Raw genomic sequence first — 19,232 nt, 5'->3', positions numbered from 1 at the left:
TTGTGGTGTGCCTGGTTGACGGGATGGATAAGAGTGTAGCTGACCTCGCTCGCTTACTGTAGCACTGCTGGCTTTATTATGTAATGGTATTAGTCTATGGCGGGTACACACTTAATTGACAGGGGGAAAGAAAATCATTGAAGCTATGAGTTTTTAAAGACATATCAGACGCTCTTTCAAGTAGTGCCAGTGACAAAAATATTCTCAGTTGTGTTTCTTTCCAGCACATGTTTCTTTCCAGCACATGCATATATATTTTTTTAAACACATGTTTATTCATTTTCTTTATAGTACACATAAGTATTTCAACAATTGACATATATTTTTTTCCCCCCCACATCCCCCTGGCAGCACAAATACAAACAAAATATTATCACGAAATGATTTGACAATATTAAATACAAAACAAAAATAAATAAATAATGACAAAACGAAAAATAAAACGAAAAACGAAAATAAAACACATTACATACAGTTAAACAAACAGATTCATAATGTCCATCACAGTTCCCTACCCCCACCCCCCAGCTGACTCAGCACATGCATATTGACGGAACTATAATACTCAAGTGGCTTGAGCCACAAGCAACAAGACGGCAAAATAGAGCAATGACGTACAGTTCTATAGTCGTAATAGTAAATAAAAATAACAGAATAACTTTCTTCTGACCCTTATTGCGACCACAGGTCGCATTTACTATGAAAACGTGCATTTCCGGTCAGTCAGTTCGTCCGTCACCCCACGTCTCCATATATGGTCATGCCTCGTGACATCACGTGACATCATCAGGGTTGGAGATCAATATTAAGCCCATATATGGGAATGCCCATATATGGAGATCCCTGATCAAGCAACTCAAACCTCAAACCCTTAGATCTCCATATATGGAGCTGACCTGTTCTGACATTCCATACTGTATGTTGATCCTTCCCCATCCATCCTTCCTTTTGACTGATGCTTGTCCATTCAAACTCTAGATGGGCTGCCTCAAAGTTATTATTGCAGCCACGCCCCCAGCAGCCGGCGAAAACTAGAGTTCTCAACAGGCTCGGAAACTAAGGCCCGGCCCTACCTGGGCCCTCATCAAACCCTGTACACTCAAGACACTGCCCCTGCTGCCACCCTTAGATCTCCATATATGGAGCTGACCTGTTCTGACATCCATATGTTGATCTGACCTCATCAAACCCTGTAGGCTACTCTTAAGACACGCTCCATATATGGCCAGTACAGAATTCATTCCATACAGTATGTTGATCTGACTCCCCCATGCCAAAGCACCAGCGCTCACCCAGCAGTCTGCCGTCACCCAGGCACATGCATGTACTGTACATGCATGTACTGTACGCCCTTTAGAGCGAGGTCGCTTCTCGCCCTCAGTGCGTCTTACTGGTATGATTGCGAACACAGTGATTGCGAACGCAGTGAGCACTTACTATGAGACCTAGCAGATCATGTCTGTCTGTCTGTGTGTCCGTCCGTGTGTGTGTGTGTCCCCTTTGTGCCCATATATTGAGCTGAGTGATTTGTTTGTGATTGATGCAACACACTCCATATTTGGACGTATAGCTGCTTTGGGGACTCCTTATATGGTTATGGCTAAGTTAAAAACTTAACTTAAAAATAACTTAACTAAATAAAAAACCCAAATATGTACGAGCTGCGTTCGCTTCCCGCGTTTGCGCGTCTTACTGGTAATACTTAACGCACACATTAATACAGACGGCAGAGGCAACACAGTTAGCGGTTTTGTGTCTTGCTCAAGGACACTTTGATGTCACTTTGATGTCAGAAGCATCCAGTTCATGAACTGAAACCCTCATAATTCACCCACAGTCGTCACATAAAAAGCCCTTGTTGCCTGTGCTTTGGAAAGAGCAAAGGTCTTGACAATTGACAAATGACTTAAACCCTGAGACCGTACTTTGTGCACAGGCATTTGCATAATGTGGTCCGACAAGCTTCTCTGACTGAGGGGAATTAATTGAATTAATTAATGCCTCGCCGCCATTATAAGCTACTTATTTCATACAATGGTTCACAGTGGGAAACGTTTAGGTCCAGTAAATGGATGTTCTGTGTGTTTGTAGCCCGTAGATAAGAGTGTACGTTGAGACCCATGCTGGCATTGGAAACAGTCACTCTGCTGCTTATCTCACCAGAACAACTGCATGCTGTTATAATGGTCCCAAAGTTTTTACCACAGTTTTACCTCCAACTTTCTACCATACTACATCATACATGCATCCGTCCGCTGAGCATTTACAGTACAGCTATTCTATTACTATTGTGACTGAGCCAGTTACTTTAACTAAGCTGTATTCATGTTTTGTTGTGGTTCTGTGTACAAAATCAGAACAATACTTTTGAATGGCTAAAAGGACACAATTCACACTGCAACTAAGTAGTCACACTCTACGATTATTTGCTGCATTCTTATGTCAATCACAGTGTTAACAATTTTGTGATTATACTGTAGTTTTGCCACAGGCAGCCGCCTTGAGCATTTAACATTTTAAATTCTGTGCATAAGACGTCGGTTGCCCTTGGAGAGTGAGAAGCAAACACAATTGTTATCATCTTACTTCCCAACTCACTGCACTGTACAGTAGATGCCACAACCCCGTCTCTGTTTCATGCCAAAGTATCTTGCTCTCCAATGCCTCCATGCAGCTGTGTGCGTGCATGCGTGTGTGCGCACGAACTCTGACCTTCACATTGCAGTCAGACTGAGTAGTGTGCTGACACAGCTGTTTTCCTCAGTTGACGCATTGACTTTATTCCTGCTTGCTTATTTATATGCTAGTTGTGTTATTTAGTTGCCCTGGACAAGACCGACAATCTATTTTCTTTTCTTTTAATCCATTCTTCTGACCTATGTATATCTGTCCTGTCCAGGTACCAACTGGACGGTTTGTGTTTAATAGTCTCACTACTCAACACATGTACAAATGTACCTACCCTATGTCTGTCTGACTGGGTTACTGTATATGCCTGTGTCTCTGTCTGTGTGTCTTTTATTGCTGAATGCGTTAACCTGTGCTGCACAGGTTAAAAAGCTATACAAACGAAGCAATGCGATCAAACAGGATGTGATCAAATTAAGAACCAAGCTCTCATTAAGACCTGGAACACATCTGTGTCACCTTAGCGTTTAACCACTTTAACCATTATTTTAAACTTTAGCTAATGAAAAATAGCAGATATACAAGCTTGAGGTTATAGATCTGCAATATTTTTAAATGAAACATGAAAACGTGTGCAAATCTTTGAATAAATGGTCCCTGGAACAACACATTTTCAGATGTGGGTCGGTACTCTGCGGCCAATTACATATAATGTAAGCGCCACTGAGTCATAGAAACATTTTTTTCAGAAAACTGTCTGGGTTAACTAAATTAAAGTGTGTGTGTGTGCCTCTGCTCTCTGTCTGTCTGGCCACTCCAGTACACGGAGGAGCTGTTGCGTCAGCAGCAGTTCCTGGAGGTGTTCCTGGAGGGCACGCGCTCCCGCAGCGGGAAGCCGTCCCCGGCGCGGGCGGGCATGCTGTCCATCGTGGTGGACACGCTGACCACCGGGGCCATCCCGGACGTGCTGGTGGTGCCGGTCGGCATCGCTTACGACCGCATCTTGGAGGGCAACTACAACAGCGAGCAGCTGGTGAGAGCTTGTGTGTGTGTGTGTGTGTGTGTGTGTGTGTGTGTGTGTGTGTGTGTGTGTGTGTGTGTGTGTGTGTGTGTGTGTGTGTGTGTGTCATTAAAATGACATTACTTACCCTCTAATGTATTATTATTATGTAGTATTATTGACTATTATCAGTCTTATCTCACGGACACCTCTTGCATTTAGTTGTTTGAATTTCGGTTTTTGGTATAACGGTATTAATTGTTAATTATTTGATCATTGGCCCAAACTGGCTTGTAAAGAGTGCTGTACATACGGTAAGCCTAGATGACTACAGTGAGGGTGCATTAATGTTAACGATGTTGATGATGTCCCACCAGGGGAAGCCCAAGAAGAATGAGAGTCTGTGGGGCGTGGCCTGTGGCGTGTTCCGTATGCTGAGGAAGAACTATGGCTGTGTCCGCGTGGACTTCACACAGCCCTTCTCCCTAAAGGTGATGAATCATACACACACACACACAGTTCACCCAATTTATTTTCGATCTATTACTCACCTCACCAGCAGTGGTTCCCTATGGAGACACAGTCTCATTTGTGCCTCCATAGGGAACCACTGCTGGTCATCAAATTATTGGCATAGGAATGCGACAAAAAAAGAAAAAATATCCATTAATTTAAGTCTCCATGGAGTAATCGACAGAAATAAATGAATTATCCCTTTTAAGCATTCATTCAATCTTTTTAGATATGTTTTTGTATATTTCATCTTTATTCTTATTTATCTTGGTTTGGTGGTTGACCTGTATGTTTGTACTGTATGTTTGTCTGCAGGAGTACTTGGAGTCCCAGAGAAGTCGTAACATACCACCAACTCTGTCCCTGGAACAGTCCCTGGTCCCAACCATCATCTCTGCAGAGTATGTTTCACACACGCACACGCAACATTTTCAACTTTCCCTCTCAGTCTCATGCCGGTATTTAGCCTTAGATGGAGTTTACCATCAGCTTTGGGCGGCATTCACAAACAACTGGACTTGAGGAGACGGTGCCTGTCAGCCTGTGTGATGTCTATTCATAGGAAATCGTCTTGCAAAGTCATGTTAGAACAGGGAAAAGCAGAGGGGGAAAAAATCTACATGTCAATGTATCAGTCATATACATTTGTTTAGATAATTTAACAGTCAATAATATCCTGTGTCCTGGGCCGTGGCTCAGCAGTCCAGGCACCTTGGCTGGTAATCCAGTCTGGCAGTGTGCCGCGGGTTCGACTCCCAATCCCGACGGCCTTTACTGCATGTCACCCCCCCATCTCTCTCCCCATTTCCTGTCAGCCAACTGTCTGTCCCTCTATAAAAACATAAAAAATAAAGGCGAAAGGCACAAAAAAACATTAAATATATATATATATATATCCTGAATGACACAATTCAACAATTAATTTAGTTCAAGGTCCTGAAGCAGCATCGAGAGATGTTTCTTTCTGAATTGCTTATTCTACTTGTAGTACTTCTAGCTGAGGTTTTGTTGAACAAATAATAATAATGTCTTTGGTGTTTTCTTTTTGAAAAATAGTGACCTTTTTTTACTGATACTGTACAAAGGGCACCGATAATGTGCAGAGGCGCAGTCTCTCTCTCCTGTTGGAGGTTAATGCCCTACACACTGTGCCCTTGAGCATCCTGAGCACACACAATGGGGTGCGGTGCTCTGTCCAAGTTTTCTGGGGCCACAGGACGCTGCCCCAGGAGGCGACCCCACACCAGCACAGCTGATTCAACTGTCGCACGTTGTTCAGTTGACTCGGGTGTTTTTTGTGTTGTACTACAACAACAACACCACAGAAAAGGCTGAAGTCTTGAGTTCAAAACGGGCATTAATGTTGACTAAGCTTATTGGAAATGAAGCATTACCAAGAGAGTTGTTTTATGAAGCGGGGTTGAGGGGGAGCGTTGTGCCGTAGCAGCAGTCTGTCCCCTTGGGCAGACATTATATTGGTGCTATATTTAAACAGCATGACAGAGCCATATGAATTACGGTTGGGCACAATAAATCACTGCATTGAGGAAAATTGAAACATGCTAGTGCCGCCGACACCATTTTGTTCATTGCTAACATTGTAAATTGGTTCTGGCCTGTGTTGGTTGGATGAACGTAGGAACAATAACATTGGACAACTGGATGATAGGGCTGAAACCTTCACTCCTGTTAACAGTAATGAATTATAGGCCTCCTTCAATACAGACAGACACAAAACATAAATAACAATAATAGTCTTTATCTTTAACCGACGTAAAACGTTTATTATCTGTATTAAATATGCTGGATGTCCTGGATATCCCGTCTTTAAGCACCTGCAGGCATAGAAACAGCAACAGCATTACAAGATAAACCACCATTACATTCAATAGAAGCTAGCATATTCTACAATCAGTTAATTAGAAAATGATGCATCTCAGTGGGAGACAACACTTTTACTGGATGTTAATGTCGATTTGCATGAAGCTTTCATGTTTTGATTGATGATTTAATTAACATTATTGTAGCAAGTGAGGGAGGGTTAAGCTAAAACTAGAAAGCTAATCCTACATACTGGCTATTCTGCTCAAATCAGCATGTTAATTAAGCGTTTAACACATGCTTTGATTGTATTTGCTCTTGCAATACTGAAACTTAACGTTGCAACTTAAAGCTTTGCCAAGTTTCACAATTATATTTTAAACATTTCTCGACTCCCCTGAGCAAGTATTTGGTGCCAGTGGTAAGGAAAGACAGAGTCAGAGAGTGTTATTAAATGGTTGCACCATGTACTTTTAAGAGAGAGGGGGAGGGATAGAAGCAAGGACACATGAAGAGAAAGAGAGGGGAAGAGAGAACATTTTGTTTGTATGCTCTTACGTAAGCACTTTTAAAAGATGATGGTGGAACCAACTGTGAATACCCCCCCCCCCCCCCTGAGAGTCCTTAAAAATGTGCATCTTATGTAAGACTTACATTCAACAAGTCCAACGTCTAATAAAAATACAACTTCATTGTCCAAGGAAAACGTGGCCTTAGTTCCTCTTCTTTATAGTCAATGCTATTTGACAGAGGTTGTGTGTGTGTCCTTTTCAGGCCTGACGCTGTGCAGTTCGAGGGCCAGGAGGAGGAACAGGCGGATGAACCGTGCAGACGCCAAGTCATCGCCAACCTGGCCAAACACGTGCTCTTCAGTAAGGAACCCGTCAGCTCTCTGCCGGAGCTTTCTCCATGCTGTTTTATTCATCACCGCTGACCACGGCCAGTCTGGCCAAGCAGGACACAGTGAAGTCCTGAGTGTTTTAACTCTGAGAGGGTACAACATTTATGGAAACAAAGGGTTCCATTTGTACAGACCTGTGAGGTTTAATGAACAGCCATGAGTTTCCTGTGCATGTCTGTTTGTTACCGTTTCCTTTCAATCAAGGTTCCTTTATAGATACAGATTTGTCACTTATTTCAGAGTATGGTTCCATTTGGTTCCCAGGGACCACTGGAACCACCTCAAGGACCCCTGGGGGGTTCCCGGGCACCACAATGAGAACCACTCAAGCCACTCACAGGCAGCCGTTTGACGTAGCCGAGCAGAGTCCTGCAATTGACAGTATTTTGGCTCACATGGATGAGAGGATAACGGATGAGTCATTGGATTCATTGCACTGCCCCGGTGCAACAAAAAAAGAGCTTGTTTTCTGCATTGAGCTGGTCCTGTCTCACATTTCTGCCCTGCCCTGGGACATCTACGGCCTATCTTCCGTAACCAGATCACAAAACATAGGTCACCCTCTTGTTTTAGCAGTGAATCAAAGCCTCCAGTCGCTGTTCTTTCAAGCACGTCCCGTTCATTAACTGCATTCCTTCTCCTGCATCTGCACATGCCATTCCTTAACTGTATTCCCCTCCATGCGTCTACACATGCCGCTACCACTTACTAACATATACACTACCCAACTAAGCCCTGATTTATACTTTGGCTATAAAAAGCTTGTACATTGGCAGAGCATGCTGTGGTATTTCTACTTTTACTCGAGTACAATCTGAGTACTTCTACCACTGCTTCTATCTTACAATGCCGGTGGTGCACCTGACTTCCACAGCTAAAGGAAGCCCTTGCCTTGTGTAATGCGATCCGCCACGCTACCTTTTTAAAATAGTGCCATTTAACTGGACTGGCACCCTGGTGCATTCAGCATCACTCCTTTCCCCCTGACACGGCTCAGGGATTTGTCCTGCACACCGTGAAAATCCTCAGTGTTCATTTGTCTCGGAGAGAGAACTACTTTTCTCTCTCAGACCCTTACTGGTTACGTTACGGGTCCATTTGGTTCCATTTGCACACTCCCTGAGCTAAACGAATGCCGGTGGTTTTATTGTGTAGTGACGCCACATTAAACCTGTTCTCCCTGGCTTCATTCAACCGCATTCTCCTCCGCAAGCTCTGTGTTGTTGTTTTTATTTTTTTCTTCTTCTTCTAAATCTCAGCCAATCACGAGGCTCCCAGCCGGATGGCATGTTGTTTTCAGCCAATGGAGCGGAGGGGAGGACAGCCGGGGTGGAATTGCAGTATCAGTGGTGCTGCTCGTAAATGTTTTACATCCCCCCGTGCGTTATGTTCAAGATGACCACCGTTCACACTTCTCGGCTGTCGGCTGCTGTGCACGCACGCATACACACACACACACACACACACACACACACACACACACACACACACACGCACACACGTGCACACGCACAGAGCATCCTCTCTCTCTCTCTCTCTCTCCGTCTCTGTCATCACTTTAACTGATTTACAGTATGCTGTACAGCACTAGATCTCAATGTGGTGTCTGTGTACTCCCAGGGGTCGGAGGGGGGGTGTCCAGGGATCGGAGGGGGGGGGGGGGGTGTCCAGGGGTCAGAGGGGGGGGGGGGGTGTCCAGAGGTCAGGGGGGGGTTGTCAGGGGGGGTGTGTGTCCAGGGGTCAGGGGGGGGGGTGTCCAGAGGTCAGGGGGGGGGGTTGTCCAGGGGTCAGGGGGGGGGGGGTGTCCAGAGGTCAGGGGGGGGGGTGTCCAGAGGTCAGGGGGGGGGGGGGGGTGTCCAGGGGTCAGGGGGGGGGGGGGTGTCCAGAGGTCAGGGGGGGGTGTCCAGGGGTCCCAGGGAGTCCCAACTGAATGATTTATAGTAGATGTCCGTCTGTTTCATTTGTACTCTCTCAGAGTTAAATTGACACTTTTACAGAATAGACTGAGATCCCAGAGATAGATGGAACGTTCTATCAAATGATGTGGGTCTGTGGCCTAAAGCATATGAAATTGATTGATTGATTGATTAAATACTTTATTCCCATGGTGTGGTGTGGTTTCCATTGGGGTCCTTCAAATAGGGGGTCCCTGGAATTAAAAAAGGTTGAGAATCACTGCTGTACAGTATGTTGTCAGCTACATATCCTTAGTGTTAATTTATGTCTTCGGTGTGTAAAAATAGACACGTGACACGTGAGAGCCCACGTCGACGCTCTGAGCTAAATGAACACTCAGGATTTTGTCATATGTGTCACTGGCCAATGTGCCAAAGCATGTCATTCATTATGTTCTCTTTCTCTGTTCCCCCATGACAGCGGCTAATAAGTCATCAGCGATCATGTCCACCCACATCGTGGCCTGTCTTCTGCTGTACAGACACCGGCCGGTAAGCCTGGCACATTCTCCTCTCCTCTCCATCTCCCACTATATAGCCTTCATCAAACTCCTCTTGTTCCTCCATCCCCCACCCTTCCACTGAACTCACACTCTCTCTCTCTCTCTCTCTCTCTCTCTCTCTCTCTCTCCCTCTCCCCCACCCTACACCTTCTATCTACTGTACACTGCTGCTGTCTGTGTACAACAGTGTTGTGCTGCTGCTCTCTAGAGGCACAGTACTGCAAGCGCCTGACAGCAGCAGTTTCTTTATTTTAAGTGGCATTGATGCCCGAGGCTACACCAGGACAAGGTGTGTGATTTCTGCAATGAAGTCCTTAAGTTAAACCGAAAAACATATGAACCCCCTTATGGCTATTGACGTAATTAATCAATAAATCCCTTATGGCTATTGACGTAATCGTTTAATCCCCTGTAATCGGGAGCTTAATATAACAAAATGAAGCAACAGCCGAAATCCGCGCGTGCACGGTCGATCACGCACGCCGTCTTTATGTGCATCGCTGCGATGTAAAATGTAAAATGCGATATTTTGGGCTTGATTAGAGCTTCATTTGACTTAGTTATTAAAATAAACAATGATCGCTTCGCATCACCGGACATCTGATAGTGCTGCACAGTCCAAAAGCTAGTACCGGATGTTATTGTTCCTTAAACCGGAAGTCGCCAGATTCGCTCTATTTTGTCAAAATCGGCATAATGGTGACGTTACCGCCACCTTCAGGACTGTGTGTCTAATACTATAGGATTGCTGTGCGAGATGTAGTGTGTATATCACAGATTTTTCTATTGGCTTTAAAATGACGAATTAAACATATGAATAGTGCAGGCAGAAGGCACAATCCACTGTTAATTAGGCTGGCCATAAGCCAGTTAAGACTGTGGTGTTTACATTTTAATTGGAGCATGATCAAATTATTTCTGTGCACAACACGCAACCCCACTTATTGACTTGCCCAGGACCCAAATGGAAACGAGCTTTCTTGGGTTTTAAGTCCTCTTCGCAGACCATGTATTGAACTGTACTTTCCGGTGCTTTCTTCTGCAAACTGTTAAAGCTGCTATAAGCAATATTATGTCAACATTGGTATTCAGACAGCCAGCAATGAGTAAAGCTCATCTTTGAATGCAGATTGTGGCCCCTAGATGTGTCATAGAGACAAAAAAAAGTTGGGAGCGTTTTACTCATTGCTGGCTGTCATTTGTCATTAAAATGTTTACATGTTATTGCTTATAGCTACTTTAATAAAGTATTAAATCAATCAATCCATTAATCGCCACCCCCCGCTGTGCGTGCAGGGCGTGGTTCTGTCCAAGCTGGTGGAGGACTTCTTCAACATGAAGGAGGAGATCCTGTCGCGGGACTTTGACCTGGGCTTCTCGGGCAACTCGGAGGACGTGGTGATGCACGCCCTCCACCTGCTGGGGAACTGCGTCAACGTGACCAGCAGCGCCAACCGCAACGGCGAGCTCACTGTGGCGCCGAGCAACACGGTGCCCGCGCTCTTCGAGCTCAACTTCTACAGCAACGGCCTCTTCCACGTCTTCATCTCTGACGCCATCATCGGTACGTAGAGTTCCACTCGTTCATCTCCTATGCTATCGTCAATATGCATCTATCCAGCGGGTTAACGCTCACGGCATCAGCATTTTAATAGCACAGATTGGGCACTGAATATATATATATATATATTAAATGATTACACAAATATAGCTTAAGTATTGGACACTATGCTATATTTCTCAGCATGAATGTACATGGAATGCTCACTCAAGTTAAAAATATTAAAGGTAATTTTGAAGATAACTGAAATGACTCTTCAGATAAGAGCGGGTTCAGACTGTTCTGTTTCCCCCGTGCAGCCTGCTGTGTGCTGGCGTTGCAGCGAGAGCTGGCGGTGGAGGCGGGCCCTGAGCAGCATGCCGATCCCTGCAGCCTCCTCCTCAGCCAGGAGAGGCTGATCCGTAAGGCGGCCAGCCTCTCCCACTTCCTCACTAACGAAGTGGCCGTGGCCCAGGTGAGTCCCGCCCGATGCCCCCGACCTTCCTAACTGCTTCTCAAACGCCTTCATTTCAAGGACTGCCTAATTGATAAGCATTTGGTCGTTGACGCTGACCCCCATCTACACATCTTTTATGCCAGAACCCTTGAACCCTGTCAAACCATGTACCAGGTGTTCATGTGTTGTGTTCTCCTCTCCTCTCCATCCTACAGCCCTGTCAAACCATCTACCAGGTGTTCCATGACACTGTGACCAGGCTCATCCAGTACGGAGTGCTCTATGTGGCAGAGGTCAGTTCCTCATTCAGGATGTCATTATATTGGTGTATTTTTTTAAATACTGGAAAATTCAGATCTTCAAGCTCACAACGTGTCACATCGTGATGCAACGTGAGCTTGTAGATCAGCTATTTGTGCACCAAATGGCTACCAAGTGTTTAATCAGACTAATCGATTTTGTGTGGGTGTGTGTGTGTGTGTGTGTGTGTGTGTGTGTGTGTGTGTGTGTGTGTGTGTGGGGTGTGTGTGTGTAAGGAGGACCAGGAGGAGCTGAGCCCCAGCCCCACAGAGGAGCCATGGCCCAAGAAGTTTCCGGAGCCGCTGTCCTGGAGGAGCGATGAGGAGGACGAGGACAGTGACTTTGGGGAGGAGCAGAGGGATCGTTATCTGAAGGTAATATATACTGTATATAGCCATGGGCATATTTAGTGTCAATAATATCAAACACGAAAACTGTGTTTATTTCCAGATAAATCAGCTCAGGTCAACCTTAATTCATTGTCTCTCTGCCTTCCTGTCTTTCATCCACTAGGTGAGCACGTCTTCGGAGCCCCAGGAGTTCTTTGTCTTCCTGCAGCGGCTGCTCAGCCCGGTTCTGGAGGCCTACAGCGGGGCGGCCATCTTTGTCCACAGTCTGAGTCAGCCCATGTCCGAGGCCGACTACACCCAGCAGCTCTTCAGATACCTGCTGACCCGAACGGAGAGGGGCATCGCCGCGTACGGTACGACTGCACACAATAACACTAATAATACTGGACACTTGTGTCTGGAGCCTCAGGTCAAATTAATGTTGTCCACCATGTTTATTTGAGCTAACGTGCTTGAAGTCTAATAAGGTATATACATTAGAAGGAGAGAAATCAGTCATCAGTTATTTAAACACACTACAAAAAATAAATCATCAACCGATTTTCTGTATCATCTACAATATTAAATTAATAATAGGATCCAATAATCCAATTTAGAGGGTTTTTTTGTTTTGTTTTTAAACCATTTCAGCATTCCCTGTGATGGTAAATATTGTTGTGCTGAATAAAGTCCTGCTCTTGGTGGTTGTTCCCCAGTGATTCCTAATTAAATGTTTATTTTTTCAGGTGAAAGTGCAACCCATTACCTGGTCAAGAACACAGTGAGGACTTTCAAAGAGTTGGGGGTAAGGGAACTTGTTGATGCCAAGGTTATTAAGTGAAATGATTAACCTCACGGAAATATATTGTTGTAACAAATGCTATTGCACCTAATACAAATATTGACAGATAATTACAGGCAGATATTATTGCACATACCGTGATTGTACGGAAATGCTATTCCAGTTGTTAGTCCCTTGGTGTGGAGTGTTGAGATGGTACTGGGGGGTGCTGTTTCTGTTCTTTATTACCAGGCGTTGAATGCTTGATTCTGATTGGTCAATCGCTGAATTCAGCAGTGTGTTATTTCTTGATAATGACATTTACAGCTAAACATTGCTCTCAATAATGTTTTTGAAAACATCTAAAGTGAGAAATAGACTATGCAGAAAATGAATATGATCAACTCACTTCCTTGTTTTCCGAGGCGACTGTGCTGCAGTTGGGCAGACAGCCAGCGCGATACTTATGGAATACTTTCAAATTATTACCGTAAGCAAGGAAATACCTCATGTTGTTGTTACTTTTGGGTCAATTTTTTAATTTATTAAAAAGTAGCCGTGTAATAAGCGGGATAATGTATGACGTTCATTCTATTTTTTTAATCAATTTATTTATTTATTTTATATTTTCTAACAAAATGTAAATCACCAATGAACATAGGTGGCCTTACACAGGGACAGCTAAAACAATGAAACAAAATCGATATTCATAAATATACTGTAACTCATAAGTCAGCTAAATATAATAGGGGAAAAAAAGAAGGAAAAAAAAGGGGGGGGGAAAACGACAAACCGGAAAAAAACACATACAAAACATACAGACACTACAGACCAGTACAAGACAAACACAAACAAACACAGACAAGGACGAGACAAGACAAATAAGACATGTGCAGTACATTCATTCTTTTTTAACAACTACCGCCGCATTATCTTTATCCCTTGCATAGTGCCTTCCAACATGGCAGCAGAGTACAGAGATGATGACAGGCAGTCATCCTTCACAATGTTTGTGGCCCTGTGGAGGCAGCCAGCGTAGTCTGTAGGCCCCTTCCAGCGAGGATAGGAAGAGTCCAATTATTTCCTGGGCACTGTTTATGACTCTCAGGAGAGCTGCCATGTCTGCTGCTGAGCAGTTAGCGTCCCATGCTGTAATGCAGAATGTGTTCTACATGATGTGCCTGCAGTAGCTAGGGTGTACTTATATGCACCATCCAGTGGTGGAAAGTAACTAGTACTCAAGCGCTGTACTTGAGTACAGTTTTGAGTTACGTTATTTTTCAAATCTTTGTAGAGTTTGTCGAGTAATTTTTGGTTTTGTTTGTCGAGTAATTTTTGGTTTTTAAATATGCATTAGTTTTAACATAATTCTTTGTGTTTATTTCGTCTTAGTTTTAGTTAACCATAATGAGTCAAGCCTTGATTATCAAAGCTGAAAAAAGTATTATGATCATGAGGCATGATTATGATTTACATGCTATGTAATTCTATTTTGTGTTAGTTTTTTACTTGTTTTGTTTTTTATTTTAGTTTCAATGAACAAACTAAAGTTTAGTCTTGCTAGTTAACTATAGTCTTATTAGTTAACCCTGCCTTGCACGCCCGTACTGTAGGTCCTAAAAGAAAGACGAGAGAAGCGCGTGACGACCGTGGAGCTGAGCAGCACCTTCCTACCTCAGGCCAACCGGAACAAGCTTCTGCACTACATCCTCGGTTTCGCCCTGCTGTGACCGCCCACAACCCATGCTCCTTCCAATCAAGGGCTTCTACCGGCTACTTCTAAACCACTCCCAGGTGCTACTCTGTGGAAAGCTTTACCAGGAAGTGCCTTCACGCAAAATCCGCTAACTGTTGTCTGTTAGCCAGATGACTTGAAGTCTTCCCTGTTACTGTATATTCCATTAAGGTTTTCCTGTCGCCCTGTCTTAGAACTGTGCAGCTAGGAAAAAAATAAATAAGAAATGTGCAAACTTTTCTTTGATGAGAAGACGGAGATATACCATAACTAGAGCCCGACCGATATATAGGTTTTGCTGATACAGTATATACAGTATCAGACTTTATTTTGGACAACATCAATAACGGCAATTATGCAGTCCTGGTTTATAACTAATTTTGGGCATGTCATTGTAGGCCATATGTAATTATCACAGCGCATTGCGTTGCAATATGTTCCAAGCGTGTCGGCTATTTTTGTTTGTTTTAAAGGGCTTAAGTGGTTGAATACAATTTAATATATATTTATTTGTATATATCAGTCAAAAGATTGGTAATCGGTGGTCTAGGACAGTGGCTCTCAAAGTGGATTCTAGGGACTCCCGGGTTCCTTTTGTTTAGGGGCGTCAAAATGACCCTTAACAAGTCTGTAACTCAGACAGTATACAAATAGTACCATTGTAGATAACCATGGGCCCATACTGTCGGAGTTAAAGGGGAGGTCTAAGACTTTAGAATTTTTGATCTGCATCGGACCCAAAACTGGCATCGGTCGGGCTCTAAACAGAATGTATAAGGATACCTAGACAGTTTGTCATTGTCCTCTTTCTGTGTCCTTCCTCTGCTGGTGAAATTGGAGTGGTATTTGAAGTTTTATGATCAAGGATACAACACTGGATTCACACTCCGCGGTCATCTAGTGGATGAACACATCACACAAAGTTGACTGCCATTGGTTATACACAAACAAAAATAAATAATGCTCCTCATAGATGGTGAGTAACATTGACTATCAGCAATTAATTTTTTTCGTTAACTTTACCTACTGTACTGTATTTGCAATGTCAGTAGTGTCTTCAGCAGCACAGTATTATAGAGAGTTGAAGCTTACATTTTGAGGGGGGGGGCAGCTATCAATTATCTGAAGACATGCCTCTTAGAAGATCAGTCTTTCAAAAGTAGCCTACAGTACATGATTTTTAATACCTGCAACACAGTGTTAGTCATATAAATTGAATAAAGACAGCAGAATACTGAGCGATACAAATCACATCCGTCACGTAATGAAATATCATTTTATTTACTCTATGCCTTCACAAACAAACTAAAAAGCATTTAGCGACAGTGATGCAACAATAGTCTTCTCGTCTGAGCCACTAGCATACAAGTATATATGTACATTTATTTTTGTTCTATATATTTGTCATGGGTTTGGAATAGAGAGAATGTTTGACCTGGGTGGATTCCTAACATCTCTCTATCTATGAATGTTACAGAGCAGATTACGTCTATCATCAGAGCATAATGATGGACATACTAGCAATTCTTGTATTCCGCATCGTCTTTGGGGAATGGATGGGTTTGGGATTAGCCGCAGCAGACAGTTGCATATTTTCTCAAGACACTGTATAATATCTTTTATAGCACAACTTCAAATAGCCTCCATTTGCACTGCTAAAGGAAAACTGGAAGTTTTCATTCATGTAGTTGAGCATTAAGACATGAGCTGGATTCTATGCTAGTACTGTACTGTAACTGTACATGATACATATCTACTGAGTATTCCATTTCATTTGCTAAACATGCAGAGACAATGTCTCCTTGAGGTCATTATTTTTTGGAACAGCAAGACAGTAACTTACAGTCGTAGCCTCTTGTCTAAAAACCTTGTGAACTAAACTGGTTAGCTTATAGAAATGAAAGACATTTTCTTCGTTTGTTTACCTTATTTTATATGCAAACTGAACAGTGGTACAGATTCTGCTAGTCGGACGTACTGTAGCCCTCGAGCGTGGTGAGCTTGTACGTCGCTGTTTTCGCAAGTCATTGTATGACGAAGTATGTACTTATGTAAGACTTACGTAAGGCTTAACGGTACCTCTTGAACCCCAGCATCCATGTTGCGGGGAAGGCTTTAGCAGAAAATAGCAGATTGGCGAGCTCAACGCGTCGTGCTGTGGCTAGTTTCAGCGAAAGCTTTCCCCATAATAACTGAAAACTGAAAATACACTAGCATATAGCCCTGAGGGACTCCGGTCAAACATAATAAGGGGATTAAGTGGTTAACAGACAGCTCTGCATGTCTGTCCTCATACATGTTTCCTGCTAAAGCAACATTTCACTTTGATGGACCGTTTTCATTGTTGGTGCCCGTTACTCATTTTGAGGCTATAATGGTACAAAGCTGGATTTAAAATAATAATGATACCAACCAGAAACAATACCAACTTCAAATATACAGTAAAACATCCTTTTTACTGAGATAAGTTGTCGCAATATTTTGAGGTAAATATTATTAATAAATCAGGGCATATGACTCTGAACTCCATACCGACAAGTGAAGAAAGTTTTTCCAATATGAAATGTTGCTAGAAAATCCAGACTGCACAGTATCTGTGCAGCACATGTAACGCTAATATTTTCCACTTTGTTTGGACAGCTTAGTGTTACAATGACATTCAGCATTTAGTTCCTGTTAGAAGTGTGTTTTTATTTGTAATTGTAAACTTTTTTTTCCACCTGAGTTTACTCATTGTAACAATGCAAGTCCTGCATTGCTTATTCGATTAACTTCACAATCAAATGGAGTACAACTTTATGCTGGGCTTACATGTAGCCTAACTCAATTGTGCCCACAGTTGATAAGCAAAGAAAGGAGTATGGTTGGGTATTACTACAAAGGTCAGTGGAAGTTTAAAGAACGGTCTTCATTGAAGGAAAGGTTGGGTAACACAAACCTTACATTACATGAAAACGTCAATTTAGTCTCCAAATGGATGTACTAAGATAGTCACGTGTAAGTCCTTGACTACAAGGTTAAATCACACATAATTGCACACACATGATTTTTATTTAATGTGATTACCATGGCTTGCGAAGGCCAGAAATAACGTATTTAAATTAATGTAGATGCCTTCATACAGCTTTGTGAATATTGCAAGCCTGCCTAGGACAATGCTGTCTTCCTGAAAATTTTAGATGGGGATATTTATGTGAAATACATATTCATGAAAGACTAAAAACTATGTTAAAAAAAACAAATAAAATAACAAATAAACAAAAAAATTAATAAAATAAAATGGGTAGATTTCAAACGTTGCATAATATGTTATCTACATTTTAATCTAAATTAGCACAGAATATGAAATGTGCCGTGTGGTGTTAAATATGTGTTACCAGTAAGTCATGTTGTGGATCAGAAGATTACATCAAAGGTACTGTATGTTATTGAATGGACAAGTATGTTTTTTTTAAATGGGGCAAAAAACAAGTGGGCACAATATTAAATCACAATTACTTGACTTCGATCAGTTGTCAGTTGATTATTTTGGCATTATCGAAGCTCCTTGTGAGCGCCTAGCGCTGTAAAGCAATACTGAACCCAGAAATGCAAAGGACCCCAAAGTGCACCTGCAAGGGATCCTCTACCGATACATAACATCCAGAATACTGTACTGTAGTATATACAGTATCTGTATCTGCTGGTCGCCTTAATCTCATCTGCACTTCAATGTGAACTCTTTACTTAGCCTGAGACATGTATCTTACAGTCTAGTGTGTTAATACTTTATTTTCGAGCAGAACGAGTCGATAGATAATATGTAGGAAGCAAAGTCAGCTTTGCTCTTGAATGTATCTCTCTCCTGCCCTGTCCCCCCCCGAATGATCAATGTGATGCTTTAGGTTACTCAATGTGCATAATAATAATCTTGTTTTTTTTCCCTCTGAATTCTGAAAGGTGGTTTAACTTTGTCGCTACTTAACCATTTTAAGATCCAAACTGATGCAAAATAACCACCACCATTTGTAGCATAAGAAAATCTCTGCACCGTATAGTTGCAGGATGCCTTTTTAATGCACTGTAGTGTTTATTGTGTGTGTATTTCTTTTTCTTCTCTTTTCTTATGTTGTGTGCATGTTAACAAGGCCCACATAATGTGCCCAATAAATAAAAATACAAAAATCCCTCACTGTAAAGTAATTTAAGGAGCTAGAACCAGAGCATCGAGTTTACCATTATGGTCGAATCACTAGCTACTGGGGGGAAAAAAGAACAAATGTCACTGGTTTTCTTTCTGTTCGCGCTTCCCCTAGCAAAACCTGCAATGTCCAAGCACTGTTGACATCTTTAGGTTTTGTTTTTAAATAAATTAATGTTAGATTAACAATGGTGACTGTGGCCTGTCTTTTATTTTGGAGATGATTGATTGCTGCAGTGATGCATTGTTTGATGTCTTAAGAAAAATGACAGTATCTCATTGTGAATTGTCTGAATGTGTTTCAATTGCTTGCTGATTCCCTGTTATTTTCACGGCCATGTTGAGTGATGGTCATATGACAAACTATACATTTTTATTTTTGGACATTCCATTGTAGGACAAAAATAATGAAAGAATACAAATACAATAGCCGTCCATTTGGTTACATTTGTAGGTTACTCTCTGTATAATTCAGTGTAGATGCCATTAAGGAGGGAGGATGATGGAGGGAGGATGATGGGAATAATATAGGAGGACAGCGAGTGTAATTGAAAAGTGACAGAGAGTGCTGTTTGGTGGATGGATTGAT

General features: G+C 42.6%; 1 protein-coding gene across 4 annotated transcripts in view; it reads left to right on the top strand.

Moving 5' to 3' along the window:
- Positions 1-18,706, top strand: part of gpam (glycerol-3-phosphate acyltransferase, mitochondrial) — a 42,978-nt gene extending 24,272 nt beyond the window's left edge. For 3 of the 4 annotated variants that reach the window (XM_080788632.1, XM_080788630.1, XM_080788631.1), the window contains 12 exons: positions 3,449-3,661; positions 4,006-4,119; positions 4,457-4,542; positions 6,737-6,834; positions 9,240-9,310; positions 10,618-10,885; positions 11,182-11,336; positions 11,534-11,611; positions 11,855-11,992; positions 12,132-12,321; positions 12,694-12,752; positions 14,342-18,706. In XM_080788632.1, the coding sequence (XP_080644758.1) occupies positions 3,449-3,661; positions 4,006-4,119; positions 4,457-4,542; positions 6,737-6,834; positions 9,240-9,310; positions 10,618-10,885; positions 11,182-11,336; positions 11,534-11,611; positions 11,855-11,992; positions 12,132-12,321; positions 12,694-12,752; positions 14,342-14,458 (1,587 nt within the window). In that variant the 3' untranslated portion in view covers positions 14,459-18,706. The remainder of the gene's footprint in view (positions 1-3,448; positions 3,662-4,005; positions 4,120-4,456; positions 4,543-6,736; positions 6,835-9,239; positions 9,311-10,617; positions 10,886-11,181; positions 11,337-11,533; positions 11,612-11,854; positions 11,993-12,131; positions 12,322-12,693; positions 12,753-14,341) is intronic. The other variant, XM_080788633.1, reaches the window with a different exon arrangement.
- The last annotated feature ends 526 nt before the right edge of the window (positions 18,707-19,232 follow it).

The sequence above is a fragment of the Protomyctophum bolini genome, assembly GCF_963924005.1.
Source record: "Protomyctophum bolini genome assembly, chromosome: 18".
Classification (NCBI taxonomy): Eukaryota; Metazoa; Chordata; class Actinopteri; order Myctophiformes; family Myctophidae; genus Protomyctophum; species Protomyctophum bolini.
The sequence above is the reverse complement of the archived record's forward strand: the minus strand, read 5'-3'. Positions and strand labels throughout refer to the sequence as shown.